The sequence below is a fragment of the Miniopterus schreibersii genome, assembly GCF_964146895.1.
Source record: "Miniopterus schreibersii genome assembly, chromosome: 13".
NCBI classification, from domain to species: domain Eukaryota; kingdom Metazoa; phylum Chordata; class Mammalia; order Chiroptera; family Miniopteridae; genus Miniopterus; species Miniopterus schreibersii.
In genome coordinates this window covers 16,954,872-16,972,523 of record NC_138113.1, presented here as the reverse complement: position 1 = coordinate 16,972,523, position 17,652 = coordinate 16,954,872, and the positions used below count along the sequence as shown (strand labels likewise).

The window sequence follows — 17,652 nt, the reverse complement described above, 5'->3', positions numbered from 1 at the left end:
ATCCCCTTCATTGAACTAAGAATATTTTACCTCCTGAGAGACCTCAGAATTTAGGTAGTCTCATCCCTTGTTTTAGTAGTTAGGGCCAGAGAGTTGAAGTGATTTGTCTTAGCTCACTCTACGAGTTGGTATGGATTTAGTTTAGAACCCAGGCCAGGGCATTGTTCACCATACTATATCATCTCCTTTAATTGGTCCTGTGAAGCTGCTTTTGATCTGAAGTAGCCAAGTGAATTACATTATTTAGATGATTAAGTATGCTGTGAATAGTTGTCATCATTTAAAGTAAATTCTTACCACTTATTTCAAGTTTTTCTTCAAGTAGAATAATTTTTTAAGGGGCTCAGGAAAGTCTTTAACAATTTGTATTCCTCAAAATTGTTTAACAGTGTATAACTCTATTTTAATTTTATTTATTTTTGTGTAAGGAATACTGAAATGTCTATTTGTTTTTTAAAAAGTCTGCAAATTTGGATCTTTTTCAGCTTACCCTGGGAATAGCCTAATTAAGTTCTGTATATATATTTTTAATGTAGTTTGTGTTTATTGATCATATATCAGTTTGTGTAGTGCTTTGGTTATTAGGTTATTCTTAGCCTGTCTGTTATACATATGCTATATTTGAACAGAATACGATGTTAACCTTGTCTTTGCTCTTATGCAGTAAGGTATTTGAGGAAATTAAATTATTTTTGCGGGGCAGACTAAATGCTGTTTAACCTTTATTGTAAAAGTACCTTGTCTGAACAAGATGATGGAATATTAGAAAATACTGATATGTAAGAAGGAAAAGTTATTATAGAGTTGGCTAGAAGCAGTATGGCAGGAGGAAAAATGAGTAGATATTTGGAGACAGCATGAGAAGAAAAATAAGGGAGTAGAAGCCCTGGAATTAAGGCAATCTTTGGGAAACATTGCATAAGTTTGGGTAGAATAGGTATCTTGGGTGTGGCGAATAGGTTCTTGGCATTACTGCACTATAGAGATCCAAGGAAAGGGCCAGGGGAGTGTTTCATTACTCTGCACACAGGTTCCATTAGCACTCATTTACATGTGACAGAAATTGGACCCAGTACCAGCATATCTAGTTAGGAGAAATAAACACGATGTCAGATTCCACAAGGGTGATACCAATTTCACCTGGTGGAAAATTACAGCCCAGACTTGTTCTCATTTTTTTGTTTATGCTTCCTAAATGAGAAGGTTAAGTAGTGAGCAAAGGATCTTAATTATAGGCACAACTAAAACCTGCTCCCGAGGAATGTGGATTCATATATGGTAGAGCTAAAAGGAGGGAGTAAGGAGGAGCCGGTGGATCCGGGTCAGCATACTTACTGAACTTGAAAAGTAGAGTTAGTCGGGGAGGATGGTACTGTGGTGCCAGTAATTGAACCCAGTACTTTTGCTGTTGTTTTCTCTCTTTCCTTTCTTCTTTACCCCCCAGAAACAGTAATAGTTTCACTTATTGGGCACTTACCATTTGCCAGGTACAGTGCTAAACACTTTACATGTATGATCTATTTTAAACTTTGTAAAACTATATGTGGTAGGTATTAGTAGTCATTCCTTAATTTATAGATATGAAGTTAAATAATTTGCCATTAGAAAAGTTGGAGTGATAGGCCTGGGCATGGTAAGTAGAAGGAAATATTTTGACATTTTTCTTGTTCTCATGCTCTGAGTCAGTGTACAGGGCTGGGATGTTTTCCTCTCTCTTGTTGTCTGATGAATTTCTAATGATCTTCCAAAGATTCAGTTTACTTTCTTTGGGAAAACTCCAGACACAATGAAGTTTCTCGCTTGTATATATAAGAGAGAAGCTTTGTTATCCAACACCATCCAGACTGGTGGTAGGGCAGTGAATTAAATATATATAAATGCATAATCATTTGCCAATCTAAGACCAAGCCCACTGACCCTTCACTTTTTTTTTTTTAAGAATGCTGATTGGAGTTCTGTGTTGACATTCTTGAATTGGCTACAATTTCAACGCATTTGTCATACATACAATAATACATAGTACAATTGTTTATGATTTCTGGTTTTAGTTTTTCTTGAGTAAAGCTCACTGAGTGCAAAATCCTAGATTTTTATCACCTTTCTCCCAATCTTTTACAGTTGTTTCACCCACATCTAATTTGACAGCTATATTTTTAGTAGATCTCTTTTTTATTGTCTTGACTTTCCGAAACATTCAGCCTAGTCTTTTTCTTCATACTCATGTTTATTGGCTTGTATAGTATTTAATTGAATTATCTAATCAAAATAACAAGTGCAACTGACATAAACAGGTTTGGGAGGAAACCAGTTGACTTTTGGTGATCTTATGCAGCTCTTCTGTGGGAACCAAAGTGTATGGGTGAACTTTAAAGAATAGTATACTCTAGGTGTGAATATTTAATATGTCCTGGGCTTTGGGCAGTGTTTTACAAAGGGACTAGAGAATACTGGTTAATCCACAGGGTTGGTTAAGAGAGGAGTGGTGAGAACTTGTACTATACCTCAATTATACCCTATCTCATACTTAGTATGGTTGTTTCCTCATTAGACTGTGAGTCACTTAAAGGTGTTTTTATTTCCCTAAAGTCCAGCAGAGTGACTAGCATATAGTAGCTGCTTAATAAATGGCTCTTGAATGAATCATATATTAGGCTATGTTGTTACTGATTATGTATTAAATACATGTCTGTATATGTATGTTCTGTCTCTCAGCTAAATTGTGTCCTTAAGGGTAGGTCTTATGTTCCAACATCTTTGATATTTACAATGTTTGTAGTAAATGTATAATATATGTTGCTATATACAGGACAGCCTATCTTTCTTGCTGCTAGCTAGTTCTTCCTTATGACTTCCACTGGAAAGAGCCTTTTAGAGTAAGTAGTATCTGCATTCTGTGTGTAGAGCATTGCCTGGGCCCTGCCAGGTCATTCTGACAGAGCTCATTTCAGGGATGCCACTGGCTTCATAATTGCAGCTTGATGTTAGTGGCAGCAAATGATGCTTGGGTTTTGGTAGTTGTGAGTATAGGTTTGTTTTCTTTTCCCTTTGTGTGTTAAATATGGACTGCCAAGAAATGTCTTTGGCATCATGTACTAAAAAGCTTTGTAATCAGCAGAGTCCTGTAACTTTTTTTCTTTTCTAAAGCCCATACCTTCAAATTTTATACACATTTCTATTCCTTCTTAATAGAGAGCAAATCGAATATTTTTCTATAAAGATAAATCTTATTTTAAATAAAATATAATTATTTTGCATTCTACGTTTCTGATTGTTTGTAGTTGCGTTACCTATATATTGTGATTTTTAAAACTTTTTAAAACTGCTTTTTTAAATAATAAAATGGAAACACCTCAGTTATTGATAATTTAGAATGAAAATTCTGATTTTCGTATCACTAAGCTTGCTTCTTTTCATCAAAAGTTAAAGTTTACCTTTTTAGATCCTGATAGCTAGCCAGCTAAGTGAGAAGAAGCACAAAAACTCTAAAATATGGAAATATTAAAGTTGCCAGAACTTCATAGAAAATTTATCATTGAGAATTTAAAAAAATTTTATGCTTTTGCTTATAAGGCTTTTGGTTGTGATATTAGTTGCTTACTGAATACCTGGCATTCTCCTAGGTTCTGGAGATACAGTGAAAAACAGGCAGATGTGGTTTTACCTCACATGTAGCTTGTAATCTGGCAATGATTCTTAACTTCAGATAGAACTGAGTCCATTATGCCAATGGTAATATCTACTTTTGCCATTCTAGTTTTCCCCATTTGAAAACTAACCAACTAGCCCTTTTGGCTCCCTGAGCAGCACCATGGTGGTGGGCAAGAACCAAGTGCCTTACAAAAGGTGGCAAAAGGGGAGCCAAGAAGAAAGTGGTCGATCCATTTTCTAAGAAAGGTTGGTGTGATGTGAAAGCATCAGCTATGTTCAATATAAGAAATATTGGAAAAACAGTAGTCATGAGAACTCAAGGAACCAAAGTCACATCTGATGGTTTCAAGGGTCTTGTTTTTGAAGTGAGCCTGTCTGATCTGCATGCAGAATGATGAAGTTGAATTTAGAAAATTCAAGCTAATTGCTGAGGATGTTCAAGGCAAAAACTGTCTAATTTCCACGGCATGGATCTTACCCATGACAAAATGTGCTCCGTGGTCAAAAAATGCAGACCATGATTGAAACTTATGTTGATGTCAAGACCAGTGGTTATTTGCTTCATCTATTCTCTGTTGGTTTTCCTAAAAACCACAACAATTGGATTTGGAAGACCTCTTAATGCTCAGCATCAGCAGGTCCGCCAAATCCAGAAGAAGATGATGGAAGTTAGGACCGGAGAGGTGCAGGCAAATGATTTGAAAGAAGTGGTCAGTAAACTGACTCCAGATAGCGTTGGAAAAAACAAAGAAAAGGCTTGCCACTGTATTTATCTGCTCCATGATGTCTTTGTTGGAAAAGACAAAGTGCTGAAGAAGCCCAAGTTTGAACTGGGAAAATTCATGGAGCTTCATGGTGAAGGTAGCAGTTCTGGAAAAGCTACTGGGGATGAGACAGGTTCTAAAGTTGAACGAGCTGATGGATATGATCCCCCAATCCAAGAACCTGTTTAAAACTCAGACATTTAATGGTGACAAATAAATCCTGTTTGTGATTAAAAAATAAAACAACCAACCAATAGTAACAACAGAAGAAACCCCTTTCTCAGCTCTTACCCATTGGCACTGTCATCCTGTCCCTTACTCTATCTTACGAATTTCTCTGTGCAGACCACATTTACAACCTTCGGTTTTTTTACTCATCTCATCTTCTTTTCCCTGTTTCTTTGTTCTCTTTTTTGGGTTATTCATTTCTCAAACTCTTGTGATCTTGTTTCAGTCCTCTATTCAGTTGTTCGCCAGATTATACTGTGTGTTTTGTTTTTTCCAGTAGCTACTCTGATTTAATTCCTTCCACTACAGCTGAGTCCTTTTGTTTAGATGTAAAATGACATTTCTAGCTAGTCTGTAGCTTTTCCACAGTTATAATTCTACTTGTAGAATTTCTTACTAATGTCTTTACCTGGGTGACTTATCACTTGAAACTCAGTCATCCTTTCTAAAATTCTTCTCCCAAACCACGCTGACCTTTCTTTTCAAACCTAGCCCCTCTTTTACATTTTCTAGCAACCTAGATTGTGCTTTCACTGAATATTTCATTCTCTGGTTCTCTCCTAGCCATCTATCTGATTTTATAAACTCTGTAATGTTTTAATTCCAGTTGTAATCATTTAATTCCCAATGCTATTATTACCCTGGCCCAGACCCTCATCACCTCCTATCTGGGTGACTGCAGTAGGGGCCATCCTAATTTTTTACCTCTGGCCTCTCCCTTTGCCAAGGTATTCTACACAGTATTGCCTCTCAAGCTTCTAAAAATACTGATTTGTTCAAGCACCCTTTTTTATTTTTGCCTATAGTGTGTTTCACATCTCTCCATGATTAGGTTGTTTATATTTCCTACCTGTTAGGGCACTCTTTCTAAACCAAAATAGTGTTGTAATCTTGCTTTGCATATAAGCCATGTCTACTTTTTTTTTTAATCATTGTTTAGAAGGACATTCTGGAATGTCCTTTCATTACCTTGTGGTTGCTATTACTCTTCAGGCTTATAGGTTCTTTATTCAAATTTAGCTTAAGTCCTGTTTCCAATATGAAGAGTTTTGGATACCCTTAGTTTTTAGTGATTGTTCTATTTTTAGTACTTGCTCTGTCATTTGGCACTTAGGGTATATGACCTTATACTGTTTACTTGCTCTTTATGAAGCTGTTTAATTAATTTAACAGATATTTATCGGGCATCTGCTGCATGCAAGTGACTGTTCTGGGCATTGGGAGTATAGCAGTGAATAGCATAAACAGTCCCTGTCCTCTTGGAGCGTTAGCAGTTTCCTCTGACCTTATTTTTTTTTTTATAATTTATTTCTAGCACCTGTCACAGCATGTGTTAGTGATGATGTTAAAATTGAGTTCAAATTTGCAAGAAGGAGCCGTTGGACTAATAATGCTGAGAAAAACCCCCACAAAAACTCACTATAGAGAAGGATAATTATTCTGTGGGATGAAGATGTCTTTTAGAAGGTGGCTGTTGTCATGGATTCAATAATAAATTTTTAAAAATTAGCCAAAGTAAAACTGCCTTGGAAGATGTTAATCCAACTGTGTGCCATCAGTCTCCTATGACCAGGATGCAAGTAGAATGCAAACAAATAGAAATCTTTTTTAAACTCATTGTCTCGTGATCAGTACTTACTCAGGTGTTTCCCAAATGTGATCTTTAGTTCCATATAATCACAGAATGTTAAACTCCTTCATTGTATAGTTGAGTGAACTGAAGTTCAGAAAACTTAGGTAACTTTAATGAGATCACATGGATTAGTGAGAGAACCAGGAGTAGGAATTTCCCAGCTCCCAAATCAAAGAACATTGAATTTTTGTACAACACAGTTCAATAATTGATATATAGAGTTGTGATCCTGAATCATCAAAAAAAATTATGTTCACTGGCCTTTTAAAAAATAAAGGTAGGAATATATATATCTTTAAGATTCAGTATATATCAATATTAATATAATTTATCTCAGGTATTTTTTTATATGTGTCTAATGTCTTTCCTATTTTCCCTACGTTATGTTCTATTTTGTTTTCTTTTCAGACTGTTTGAATGGAAATTGTTATTTTGACATCTTGTCTTAATATTTTATCAGAAAATGAGGGTGTTATGATAGTTGAAAATCAGGTAGTTATTAATAAGAGCTTATTTTAATAAAACTTGACTTCCCTGGTTAAGGAATCTCTAATGATTTAAAAAAAATGTTTTTGTAAGTTTACTGTAACTTGAATAAGAGAAGAGATTTAGAGCTGAACCACTGACTAGAAGCCACCAATTTTTCTACAAAAACAAAACAAAACAGTCTTAGACCTTATTTAGAATTGAGAGTTAAATTTAGATTTTATTTTTGAAAGCTGTCTAAAATTTACATTTAGCAGTATGAAAGAAAACCAGAGCCAAACAGTGGTTAAAGTGGTAAAAGCAGATTTTAATCAGGAACTCCTGTAATAGGGGGGAAAGATCTCAGTTTATAATTGGGCTCAATTCTGAATACAGCAAGGAAAAGTGGGAATTTATGAACTAGGAGGAGGGTGGGGTTCGGTGGGTGGAAGATACTAAGAGGAAGGTACTTGACAGCAGGCCGGGGCGATCAGACATCTCTGGGTGATGGTGGGTGGCGAGGAATTTGATCAGAGATTGAGGGCGATCAGATTTTGAAGGTGGAGGATTCTTGCTAAACCTACTTAGAAATATTTGCTGAGAGATGCACAGAGATGAACTTGGAAGTTCAAAGATCAATTTTTGTTTAGCAGAGGGCTCAGAGGAGGACAATAGTCAACAATGATCAACAATATATACATTAAAGCAACGAGGTACCCTTTTCTGTCTGTGAATTTTTAAAACTCAATGATAACACCCAGTGGTAGGGGAAATGAGTTAAATTTTGCTCTCATGCATTGTTGGTGGTATTGTTGGTGGTCTGTCAGGAAACATGGTTATACTTTGGTCTAGTAATCCCAGGGAAATAAACAAAAATTGCCTTAAAAGTCTGTATGCATCAAGAACACCATTGGCAATTTATTTTGTAATAGTGAAAAATTATAATCTAAATGTCCAACTAGTGAAATGAGTATCACTGGGAATGCTTTTGGCTACAAGTAAACTCTGTTAACAGTGACATAAAAAAAGTAACAATCATTTTTCTCAGTTCTGTTTGTGGGTAGTCTTTTCTCTGACATAAGCTGGTGCAGTTACTCAGTGATGACATAAAGAATCTAGGCTTTTTCTCTTCTCTGCCATCCCTTACCTCCAATGTACTAACTTACTATCTTTCTTCTTGTTACATTATGGTTACAAGATTGCTAGACAGTATTCTTCCCTTATTCATGGAGGATCTGTTCCAAGACACCCACCCCATGCCTGAAACTGATAGTGCTGAACCCCATATATAATATATCTTTTCCTATACATACGTATACTTTACAGCCTCTCTTTGGCATATTCAAATAGCCAGCATCAGTACTCTTGCAGTTTGGGGCCATTATTAAGTAAAATAAGGGTTATTTGAACACAAGCACTGCCATAGCCCACAGTTGATCTGATAACGAAGTTGGCTGCTAAATGACTAACATGCAGGTGCTTATACAGTGTGGATACACTGGACAAAGGGATGACTCATGTCTCAAGTGGGACAGTGTGAGATTTCATCATGCTGCTGAGAATGGTGTGCAATTTAAAACTTAAGAATTGCTTATTTCTGGAATTTTTCACTTAATATTTTTGGACCACATCTGACTGCGGGTAATTGAAACTGCTGAAAGCGAAACTGCAGAGAAAGGGAGACTACTGTAGTTACAGACATTAAGACCTCAGTAAAAGCAGAAAAATGTTTGCTTTCTTTGGAGCGAGCCTTATTTATCAGTGAGTGATAAACTTTCCCAGAAGTACCTTCTCCCCACCCCCCGAAGACATCCATATATGTCTCACTGGTTACATAGCTATGTCTGGACATGACAGAACTTAAGACAGCAAACACTTGGCTTTCAAGATTCTATAGTGGGAAGTTACAAGATAGAAGAGGCTTCGGAATGTGTATTTTGAGTGGCCAGTACACAAAATCTGCTACAGTGGCTAAGTTATGGTAAGTTTACTTGAAGATCTATAATAAACCCAATGAAAATGATGGTTATAAAAACAGTAATAACACAGAAACTGCATAACAAAAAGTAAGCTATAAAATTCTGCACCATAATTCTATCTATGTAGAGAAATGGATTGAAAGGGAAATTAGAAGGAAATAATTCAAAGGATAAAAATAGAAGCCAAAGTAGAGGGTATCTGAACAGCTTTGCACATTACTTTTTTTTGGACAATAGTGAGGAAGGGACTGGTGTTCTCATACCGGATCATAAGGTGTGGGTGTGTGGCCTTGTCAGGCCCCTTCGGCAAAAAAAAAAAAAAAAATTGCATTGCTGCCATTAAATTTTATTTTTTTAATTTAACAGACATTTTAATTTAAAATGCATCAGAGCTGCCTTTTTTAAAACTTGAAAAAAAAATCTAACAGGCAGGCTCCAAGAAGAGTATTAAAAATTCTTCACCCAACTTCAATTGTTAATATTTAAAACTGTGATAAATTGTATTTTTTTGCTAGTTAGACTCCGTAGTTTTCCATGTAATGATTTTTCATCTCTATGGTCTCATGGCTCTTCATCAGTCTCTCATATGGTTATTGTGTTGATTAATATTGACCTTTTTTTAAAGATAAACTTTTATTATATCTCCTGTTTATATTTTCTATTTCCTTTTGGAGCATACCCTATCATAATTTATTATGTAAAATGTCTTTTGTTTGAATACTTTTACTACAAGTATTTGACTCTGATTATAATTATTTCTTCAGAAGTCGAAAGGCTTATGCTATTTCTATAAGAATGTTAAAAAAAAGGGACTCCTTTAAAAAAATACACCATATTTTATGTAGATTATAGCTTTAAAGAAAATGGACTGTATTTCCGGTGGGATTATCCTCCCAGTGCTTAGCACAGTGTTGTTACATGGTAAGCACCCAGTAAATGAATGGATGGATTTTACTGCAGTATATTCGTTAGAATATGAAGAGCTTTAAGTTATTTCTTTTCAAATTGATTCCTTTTTGGTCCTAACAAGTATTAAATCATGATCTTTTCCTAGTACTGTATTACTTCTGGATTTATATATTTTTATTTGTTAGAATCATTTGAATCACTTTTTGAAATCTCTTTCTGTTCACTTTCATTCTGTTTATCAAATGCTTATTAAATAATGATTTTGTGCCAGAAACTTTGCTAGGCACTAGGGATCCAAAGGTAATTAAGACACATGTATATTTTAAAGAAGTTCATATTCTACTTATCACTTCACCTGGAATGCCTCAGTTCCACGCTGTATTGATAGTTGTTAAATTATTGAATGTATTTTTATTTTTTTTAATCCTCACCTGAGGACATGCTTGCGCGGGGGGGGGGGGGCAAGAGAAACATCTATGGGTTGCCTTCCATATGCGCCCCAACTGGGGATCTAATGCTCAACCCTGGTGTGTTCCCTGGCTGGGAATCAAACTGGCAACCTTTTGGGCACAGGACGATGCTCAGCCAACTGAGTCACTGTGGCTAGCCTGTCAAATGTATTTTAATTTTTGTCAAGGTAATTCATGCACACAGTAAAAGGTAAATAGTATTAAAGGGCTTATGGTAAAAGACAGTTGTTCCCTAATATGCCATTCCCTGCCTCCAAGTATAACTCCTCAGAATCAAGCATTTTAAAAATACTCTTTAATTGTCTTTTCTGTTATTTATTCATATTTCAAAACAGTATTCTTATAGTACTTCCTCTTTGTTGGTTTTAAATAATATTTACTAACTTTATATATGGTAGATGAGGGTTTTAGCTATATTATCCCCTTTATTGGCTCTACTTTCTATTCCCCAGTTATATCAAAATATTCAAAATTATTGTGTATATTATATAAATATACATAAATAATACCCACTTATGAGCCAGCCAAATAGTATACTACAATTGTTTCTTTTCCTATGCAGCTTTTGCTTTCCTGGAGTTAATGATTACCTCATTTTTTTAATGGCTTAATTTTGTTTGAACTTTGCTCTATTCCCCCCCGCCCCCAACTTTAGTAGCCTTTAAATACAAATTTATGTGTGGTCAAAATTGCCAAATAATTTCTCAGGCCCCTTGCTCCCTTTTTTAAACCAGCAATTTTATTCTTAGAGTTTCCTGTCTTAACTTGCTCTAATGTGGGCTACTTGCTCTTTAGGCCTGTGAACCAGTTCTTAATCTAAAACTTTTTTGGGGGGCCCTCCATTGTTAGAACTCTTGTTTCCTGAATCCCATGTCTTTTTAGTTTGTCCTTTTAATGGTATTGTTTTCTCTTGCATAAGACTATATGATGTATGGGAATATATGTTTTGGAAATTTATATTCTAAAAATGATTGAATAAATAAGTAACATTTATGATTGAAAGGAATGTTAGATCAATAAATAAAAATAACGACACAAACTTTATGAGGAAATTTCAGGAAAGTCACTAGTTTGTTAAAAGATAAAGCTAGCTGTAGAGTTTATACCAGAATAAAATATAGTTTTTGAGTTAAACATCAGTTCTGTACTTGCCTCCAGAGTTAAATAGGCATCCTACTGTATTTTACCTGTATATTCACTGCTTTTGCCTATAATTGTGTTTCTGGTTCTAGTAGCACACAACATATGCTACCAATTCACATATGTTTTATTCAGCATGCATGTTTCATTTACTGAACTGTGAGCTCGGTGTTATTTGTTTTGTCACTACTTTAGCTCTAATGTCCCTAGATTTTGATGTGTGTGTATGTCCCCTGTAGGTCATGTAGTAGGGGAGGCTGTGCTATTTACCTGGAAATGCTAGAATCCCGAAAAAGGTATTATGATTGAGCAGCTTAGGGCATGTGGTGCAGAGGTTGGTACTGGAGTGTTTATGTGTTTGGATTTTGGCTTAGTGATTCATATTTTCATTCAACAGATGTTTTTCAAGTGCTTACTTCATGCTGGCACTGGGGAAACAATGATTAAAACAGATCCTACCTGCATGAAGCTTAAATCGTGGCAGAAGACAAGCAGTAATAAACAAATGCATTCTTAAAACATTAGATGGTAGTAAGTGTTATGATAAAGTGTGGTAAGTGGGCTGTGAAGTGCTTGGGAGGGTAGAGTGGGGAAGAAAGGCTTCACTGATACAGTGCCTTTTGAACAAAGGCCAGAAAAGGTGATCTGAGGAAAGAGTGTTCTAGGCTTCTAGGCTACTTGTTGGTTTCCCCTGGCATATGATCATTGCCTCTAGCTAGCCCTTTCTCCTAAAGATAGTGTCACCAGGTGGTAATATCAGACTTAAGCATCTGAATCACCTAGAGGACCTGTAAAAACACAGCTTTCATGTGTGGGCCCCACCCTCAGTTTCTGATTCAACGGGCCTGGAATGGGGCCTGAAAATTTGCATTCCTAGCAAGTACCCAGGTGATGCTATGCTACTACTTGGGACAACATTTGGAGAACCACTAACTTACACCATTTGTGACATATTAGGTGGCCAGAAATAAAGAGTAAGAAACAGAGCTGTTGCAGAACACCAACTCTTCACTCTACAGAGGCATGAAATCTTATATAGGCCTGCAAGCTGACAGACTAGTACACACTAGCTTTTTAAAATTCTTTCCCAAAATCTTTGTTTATGATTGTGTTTTAAACTGTATCCTGATGGGATAAGTCAGCCATTTTCATCCAGTTCAGTAATGTGTTTGGGGAATACCTACTACCTACCATGGTCCAGATTGCTGTAAGGAAGAATATAGGAAAGAAAAATAAAACCAAATTCCTTCTCACTGTGCACTTCCAGTCTGGTTAGGGTATAAGACCAGAACAATACATATACAAAAAAGCTAAGATGAGACTTTGGGGGCCTCCTAATAAATGAGGCTTGAAGTTGTGAATCTCAAATATTCACATTTATTCATTTGACAATATTAACAGGTTGCAATTTTAATTGGCATTTCTCATGCTTGTGAGATTGAACATCTTTTTAATATGTTTGAGCCTTTTGTATTTCCTTTCTATCAACACTTTCTTTGTATGTTTTTCTATTGAGTCCTGATCTCTTCTTTATTGACTGTAGGTGCTCTTAATATATTAAGAGAAGTAAAGGGATCAATGGGGGTAAAGGGGGAACATCTGTAATATTTTCAACAATAAAGATAAACTTTTTTAAAAAAAGTAAATTTTGTGATTTGTGATATGACTGCTTTCCTATTTTTTTGGACATTTGTTGAAAAAGAATTGTCTTATTTCTCATGATAATTGTTTAGCAACTTTTTTATTGCCATATATAAATATTTTATTTTTTTGAGGTTAAAAGACTAAATTTATTAGTCTTTTATGGCTTCGGGTTTTGTCTTATTCTCAGAAAGGCATCCCCAACTCTGAGATTATTAAAACAAAAACTATCTTTTCTTCTTACTTTGGGATTCCTTAACACTTTTTGATCCATTTAGCATTTGATTTGATGTGAGAAATAATTTTCAGATGGCTGCCCATCAGCATTTATTGAATAATCCACATTTTTCCCCAATCATGTGCATGCAGTGTCTTAGCTTTAACTAAATTTCTCTATATATTTGGGTTTGTTTTTTGACTGTACCATGTATGTCTCTACCTATTTATGTATCACTACCACTTTTTAAGTGACTTACAGAATTATAAGTTTTAAAATATTTTAGGGCTTTTAAATAATTTTTTTATTGTTGCTTTTTTTATTTTTCCATACGTACTTTAGAATCGTTGTGTATGATGCTTTTAAAAAACACTCTGTTGGTATTTTTATTTGGCTTGCATATTTTTAAAGTTTAGTTTAGGGAGAAATAAAATCATTGTAATTCTTTTTAAGAACATTGCTTTGCTTCTCATTTGTTCAAGGCATTTTTGGGGGGGCTCCTTAGTACCATTTAAAATAATCTTTGCATAGCTCTTAATTTATTCTAATCATTTTATCATTTTTGTTGTTATAAATGGGATTGTTTTCTTTCATTATATCATCTAACTACTAGTCATTTTTATAGAAGCCCATGGGTTTCAAATTATTATTTTTATATGCAGCTACTTTACTAAAATTCCTCTATTTTTATAATAGTTTATAGTTCATTTTCTTGGATTTTTCAGGTATTCACTCATATCATTTGCAAATAATAGTAATTGTATTTCCTCTTTTCTATTTTTAAACTTACATGTTTCTTAACTAATGACATTGGCTGCCACCTGCAGAACACGGCTGTTTGTGGTGGAGAATGAACACCCTTACTTTGTTCCTGATTGTCAGTACTTCTGGGTTTCTTCACTACTCATGATGCTGGTTTTAAATTGTGTTGTGTGGCTCTTATCATAGTAAGGTAGTTGGCATAGTGTTTGTTTCAAAATAAAAAATTTTTAATCTTATATTGACAGAAAAATTGCAAGGGCAATACAAAGAATATTTTTGACTTTTAGGGCCTGATAGTTTTGAATATTACAAAAAAGTTAATGTAAAATAGCCCTCAATTTCAGTTTGCCTGATGTTTCTTTATTTCTACCACCATCATTGATTCTGAAATTTCCATCGTTGATTTCCGTTTATGCATCTTTGGCAGGAAATACCACAGAGGTGTTCTGTGATCATCAGCGAATATCCCAGCACTCCTATTGCACCTTTTTGTTTGCCTTTTCCAGGCACTTCGTCTTCTTTGTAATCTTTCTCTTTAACAATTCTGGTTCTTCTATTTTTATTAACTATTTAACCCAGTATGTGACTTGATAGCAGATAAGGAGATGATGGGTTGGGAAATGAGTCAGGGTAAAGACTTTTGAGTATTAGAGGCTGAAATTTCAGAATCAATGATGGTGGTAGAAATAAAAAACTAGCCAAAAGGTATAGATGGAAACACTGCTGATCAATTTTAGTATTACTTTGATTATATGACTCTACTGATTATTGTTTTTATTAAAGCCATTTTGAAGAGTGTTTATGAAAGCATTGTATGAAAGTTGGGCTAACATGTTTTTCTGACAAGCCCTTTATTTTTGTCAGCCTTAAATGCATGTATTTTCATGTGCTATAATTACGCTTATCTAAAATAATGATCTCATTACATAACATGATTTCAAAAGGCTTTTATGATTATTAAATATAGATATAGATATTTTATGCCATTTCCTTTGTATACAATTGAATTATTTTTAGACTATTTTCAATCATTTCAGTAAGATAAAAATAATTCTTTTAATTCCAATTAAAATTTTAAGAGCTCATTAAAATGAGAACAAAAGCATAACATTACCTAAATCTTGATAATTGTAAGAAGCTCAGTGAGTTGGACTTTATGTTCATTTTGGTACTGAATAAATAAAAGTTAGTGTCATTCAAACTAAGTAAGAAGTAAGCTTAATGGCTTGCTCTCTAAACCTTAGTTGGACAATCCCCACAATTCCTTAGGGATGTGGTAAGGTGACCATTAAATGTAATTTTTTTGCTTAATAAAATTGAAAGTGCTGTAGAAATATAAATAGCATTCTTGTCTACGTTAATATAATAAACATGAGAGGGGAAAGCATGTGGGAATAGTGAAATTGATAGTTAGCTTGATGGACCTTAAATAGACCTGTCCTAATCTTAGTAGTGTTATGAGTTACTTAACTTGTAAGTTAGTGTTTGCAACATAGTTTCAGTTCGTTAAGTGGAAGATATTATTTCAGTCTTAAATGTTTTTTAAATTATTCTGCAGATCAGCTCTTTCCTAGCCCTCTGTTTTACTGAAGACAAGAGTTTTACAGTTTCTTTGATGTTAAAATGTAAGGGTTCTTTTCATTAGTAGTTCTTTGGAGAGGCCAGGAATCTACAGAGGGCAGTTCTCTCTGATTTTCCGTTTTCCAGCTTTCAGTCCCCCCCCCCCCCGGCATATTAAATGTAAAGAATGGGGGTGGGAGCGTGGAATGTTTGTAGGGGAGGTCTAGGATAAAGTCTCTCCACGACAAGGAGTCCCTCCTAAATGTAAGTAGGTGGTGATGCTCTCAGAACTCTTACTTTGCGAGGGTGTCATACGAACTCATGATTTCACTCGTGATTTTCCTTCTTTCCCCATCTTCACTCTTTATAAAAGAGGAAAACCCCAATGCCTTGGGAGACAAACACTTGAACACACTATACTGTATACTTTGCATCTGTCTGTGTTTATTGGTGGTTGTAGATTATAGACTCTGGAGGATATGGACTGTGTCTTGTAACCTCCTTAGTCTGAAGTAAAATGTATATAGATGTCCTTTTTAAAAAAATAATTGAGCTTTTTCCCACTTGCAGTCAGTGCCTTCCTATATATATGCTTAGATACTCTGTGTGGATGTGTAAAGGAAATGTTCTTCATCTAGTGTCCTATCCTCCAAAGGCTCTTTCCTCGGCCGAGTTTTTAAAATGTATTTGCTCTACACTGAGTTTTATCTTTCTCTTCCCTATGCAGGCGCAGATCGCCTTCCTTCAGGGGGAAAGGAAGGGTCAGGAAAACCTGAAAAAGGACCTTGTGCGGAGAATCAAGATGCTGGAGTTTGCGCTGAAGCAGGAGAGGTAACCGCGGAGCGGGCGCCGAGCCGGGCGTGCTGTCCTCCTGTCCTGAGGCACATCTGCACGCTCATGCTTTGCGCTTCCAAATTCAGGAAATGTCATCTGTAACAAACCTTTCTCAGTGCTGTAATACGTTAGCTTAGTTTTATTTTTAACACTTAATAATGAACAATAAGCTGATTTATGTTTCTTTCTTAAGAAACATGTACTTACTGAGCTATTATTTTCCATTTCTTTATGTAATTGAAATAGTTTTTGAGTTGTAAAGAAAATTCTATAATGCTTGCAACCCTTTTCTTACCATCTAATATTCAATTTGATGTATTTTCTTTGGAAAACATTGCTCTAGCAGAGTGTGTTGAGAATCTTTTTTTAGAGTTTCTTGGTATTTTTTTCTTTTGCTATCAGCTATTCCTATTTCTCCAGATGCAAACCTTACCTTTCTAGTTTGCTGGTGTCTTGAGATACTCAAGTAACAAAACTTGGGTCATAAGTTGTAGGTCATAGATGAGAGTTTTGGAAGTTTTCACGTAAATTAGGTTTATCTGCTTTAACGGATGATGGTCTCTGGATTTCTGTGTGTCAGCCGTGTGAAACAGCTCTTTGTCTCAGTACTCGATAGGTGGTACTAAAACTCTCTGTTTTGCTTTATTTACTTATTTGTCCTTATCTGAGGATATTTTTTCCATTGCTTTTTAGAGAGAGTTGGAGGGAGGGAGGGAGAGGGAGAGACATCGTTGTGAGAGGGACACACCCATTGGTTGCCTCCTGCACAGGCCCAACCAGGGCCGAGGATCCAACCTGCAACCCGGGTATGTGCCCTTGACTGGGAATCGAACCTGCCACCCTTCGGTGCATGGGCTGATGCTCTAACCACTGAGCCACACCAGTCAGGGCTGTTTTGCTTTGTTTTTCGTGATCACATTCTTTTCTCATTATTTTGAAGTTGATGAATGGGCTGTTGCAAAACTACCGTAAAATAACATTTAGATGATATTTATGAATATTAATAAATAGATAAAACTTTATTTGAACTTGTGTTCACTTTCATGTGGCATCTTTAAATGGCACAAGAGATTGAAAACAGGTTGACTTCTTAGTGAAAAATAGGCAATTCTTTTCCTTGAGAAGTTAATTGAAAACTGTATCAGGGAAATGGAAAAAAAAACCCATACTTTTAAAAGTAGTAATATGAGAATATTTGAGATTTTAAACTATCTAAATTACAGGCATAAGCGAAGAGAGAGGGTAATATTAAAATGGCCACTATGTTTTAACTACTACGTTGCAGGCCCTGAGGCTTAAAAACAAAGTGACTGGGTAGAGCTGCAGTTAGATAGAGCTCTGCTTCAGATCTCAGGTCTGTCTGATTCTGAGGCCTATATTCTTTACCAGTACATTATAGTAT

General features: G+C 35.4%; 1 protein-coding gene and 1 pseudogene across 3 annotated transcripts in view; both read left to right on the top strand.

Annotated features, from left to right (window-relative positions):
- The window catches only part of STRN (striatin), a 69,491-nt gene that overhangs the window by 9,800 nt on the left and 42,039 nt on the right, over positions 1-17,652 (top strand). For both annotated transcript variants that reach the window (XM_081157133.1, XM_081157134.1), the window contains exon 2: positions 16,144-16,247. In XM_081157133.1, coding sequence (XP_081013259.1) covers positions 16,144-16,247 — 104 coding nt within the window. The remainder of the gene's footprint in view (positions 1-16,143; positions 16,248-17,652) is intronic.
- On the top strand, positions 3,791-4,601 carry LOC308566641 (small ribosomal subunit protein eS1 pseudogene; annotated as a pseudogene). The gene has a single exon. The product of its transcript is annotated as a small ribosomal subunit protein eS1 pseudogene (transcript).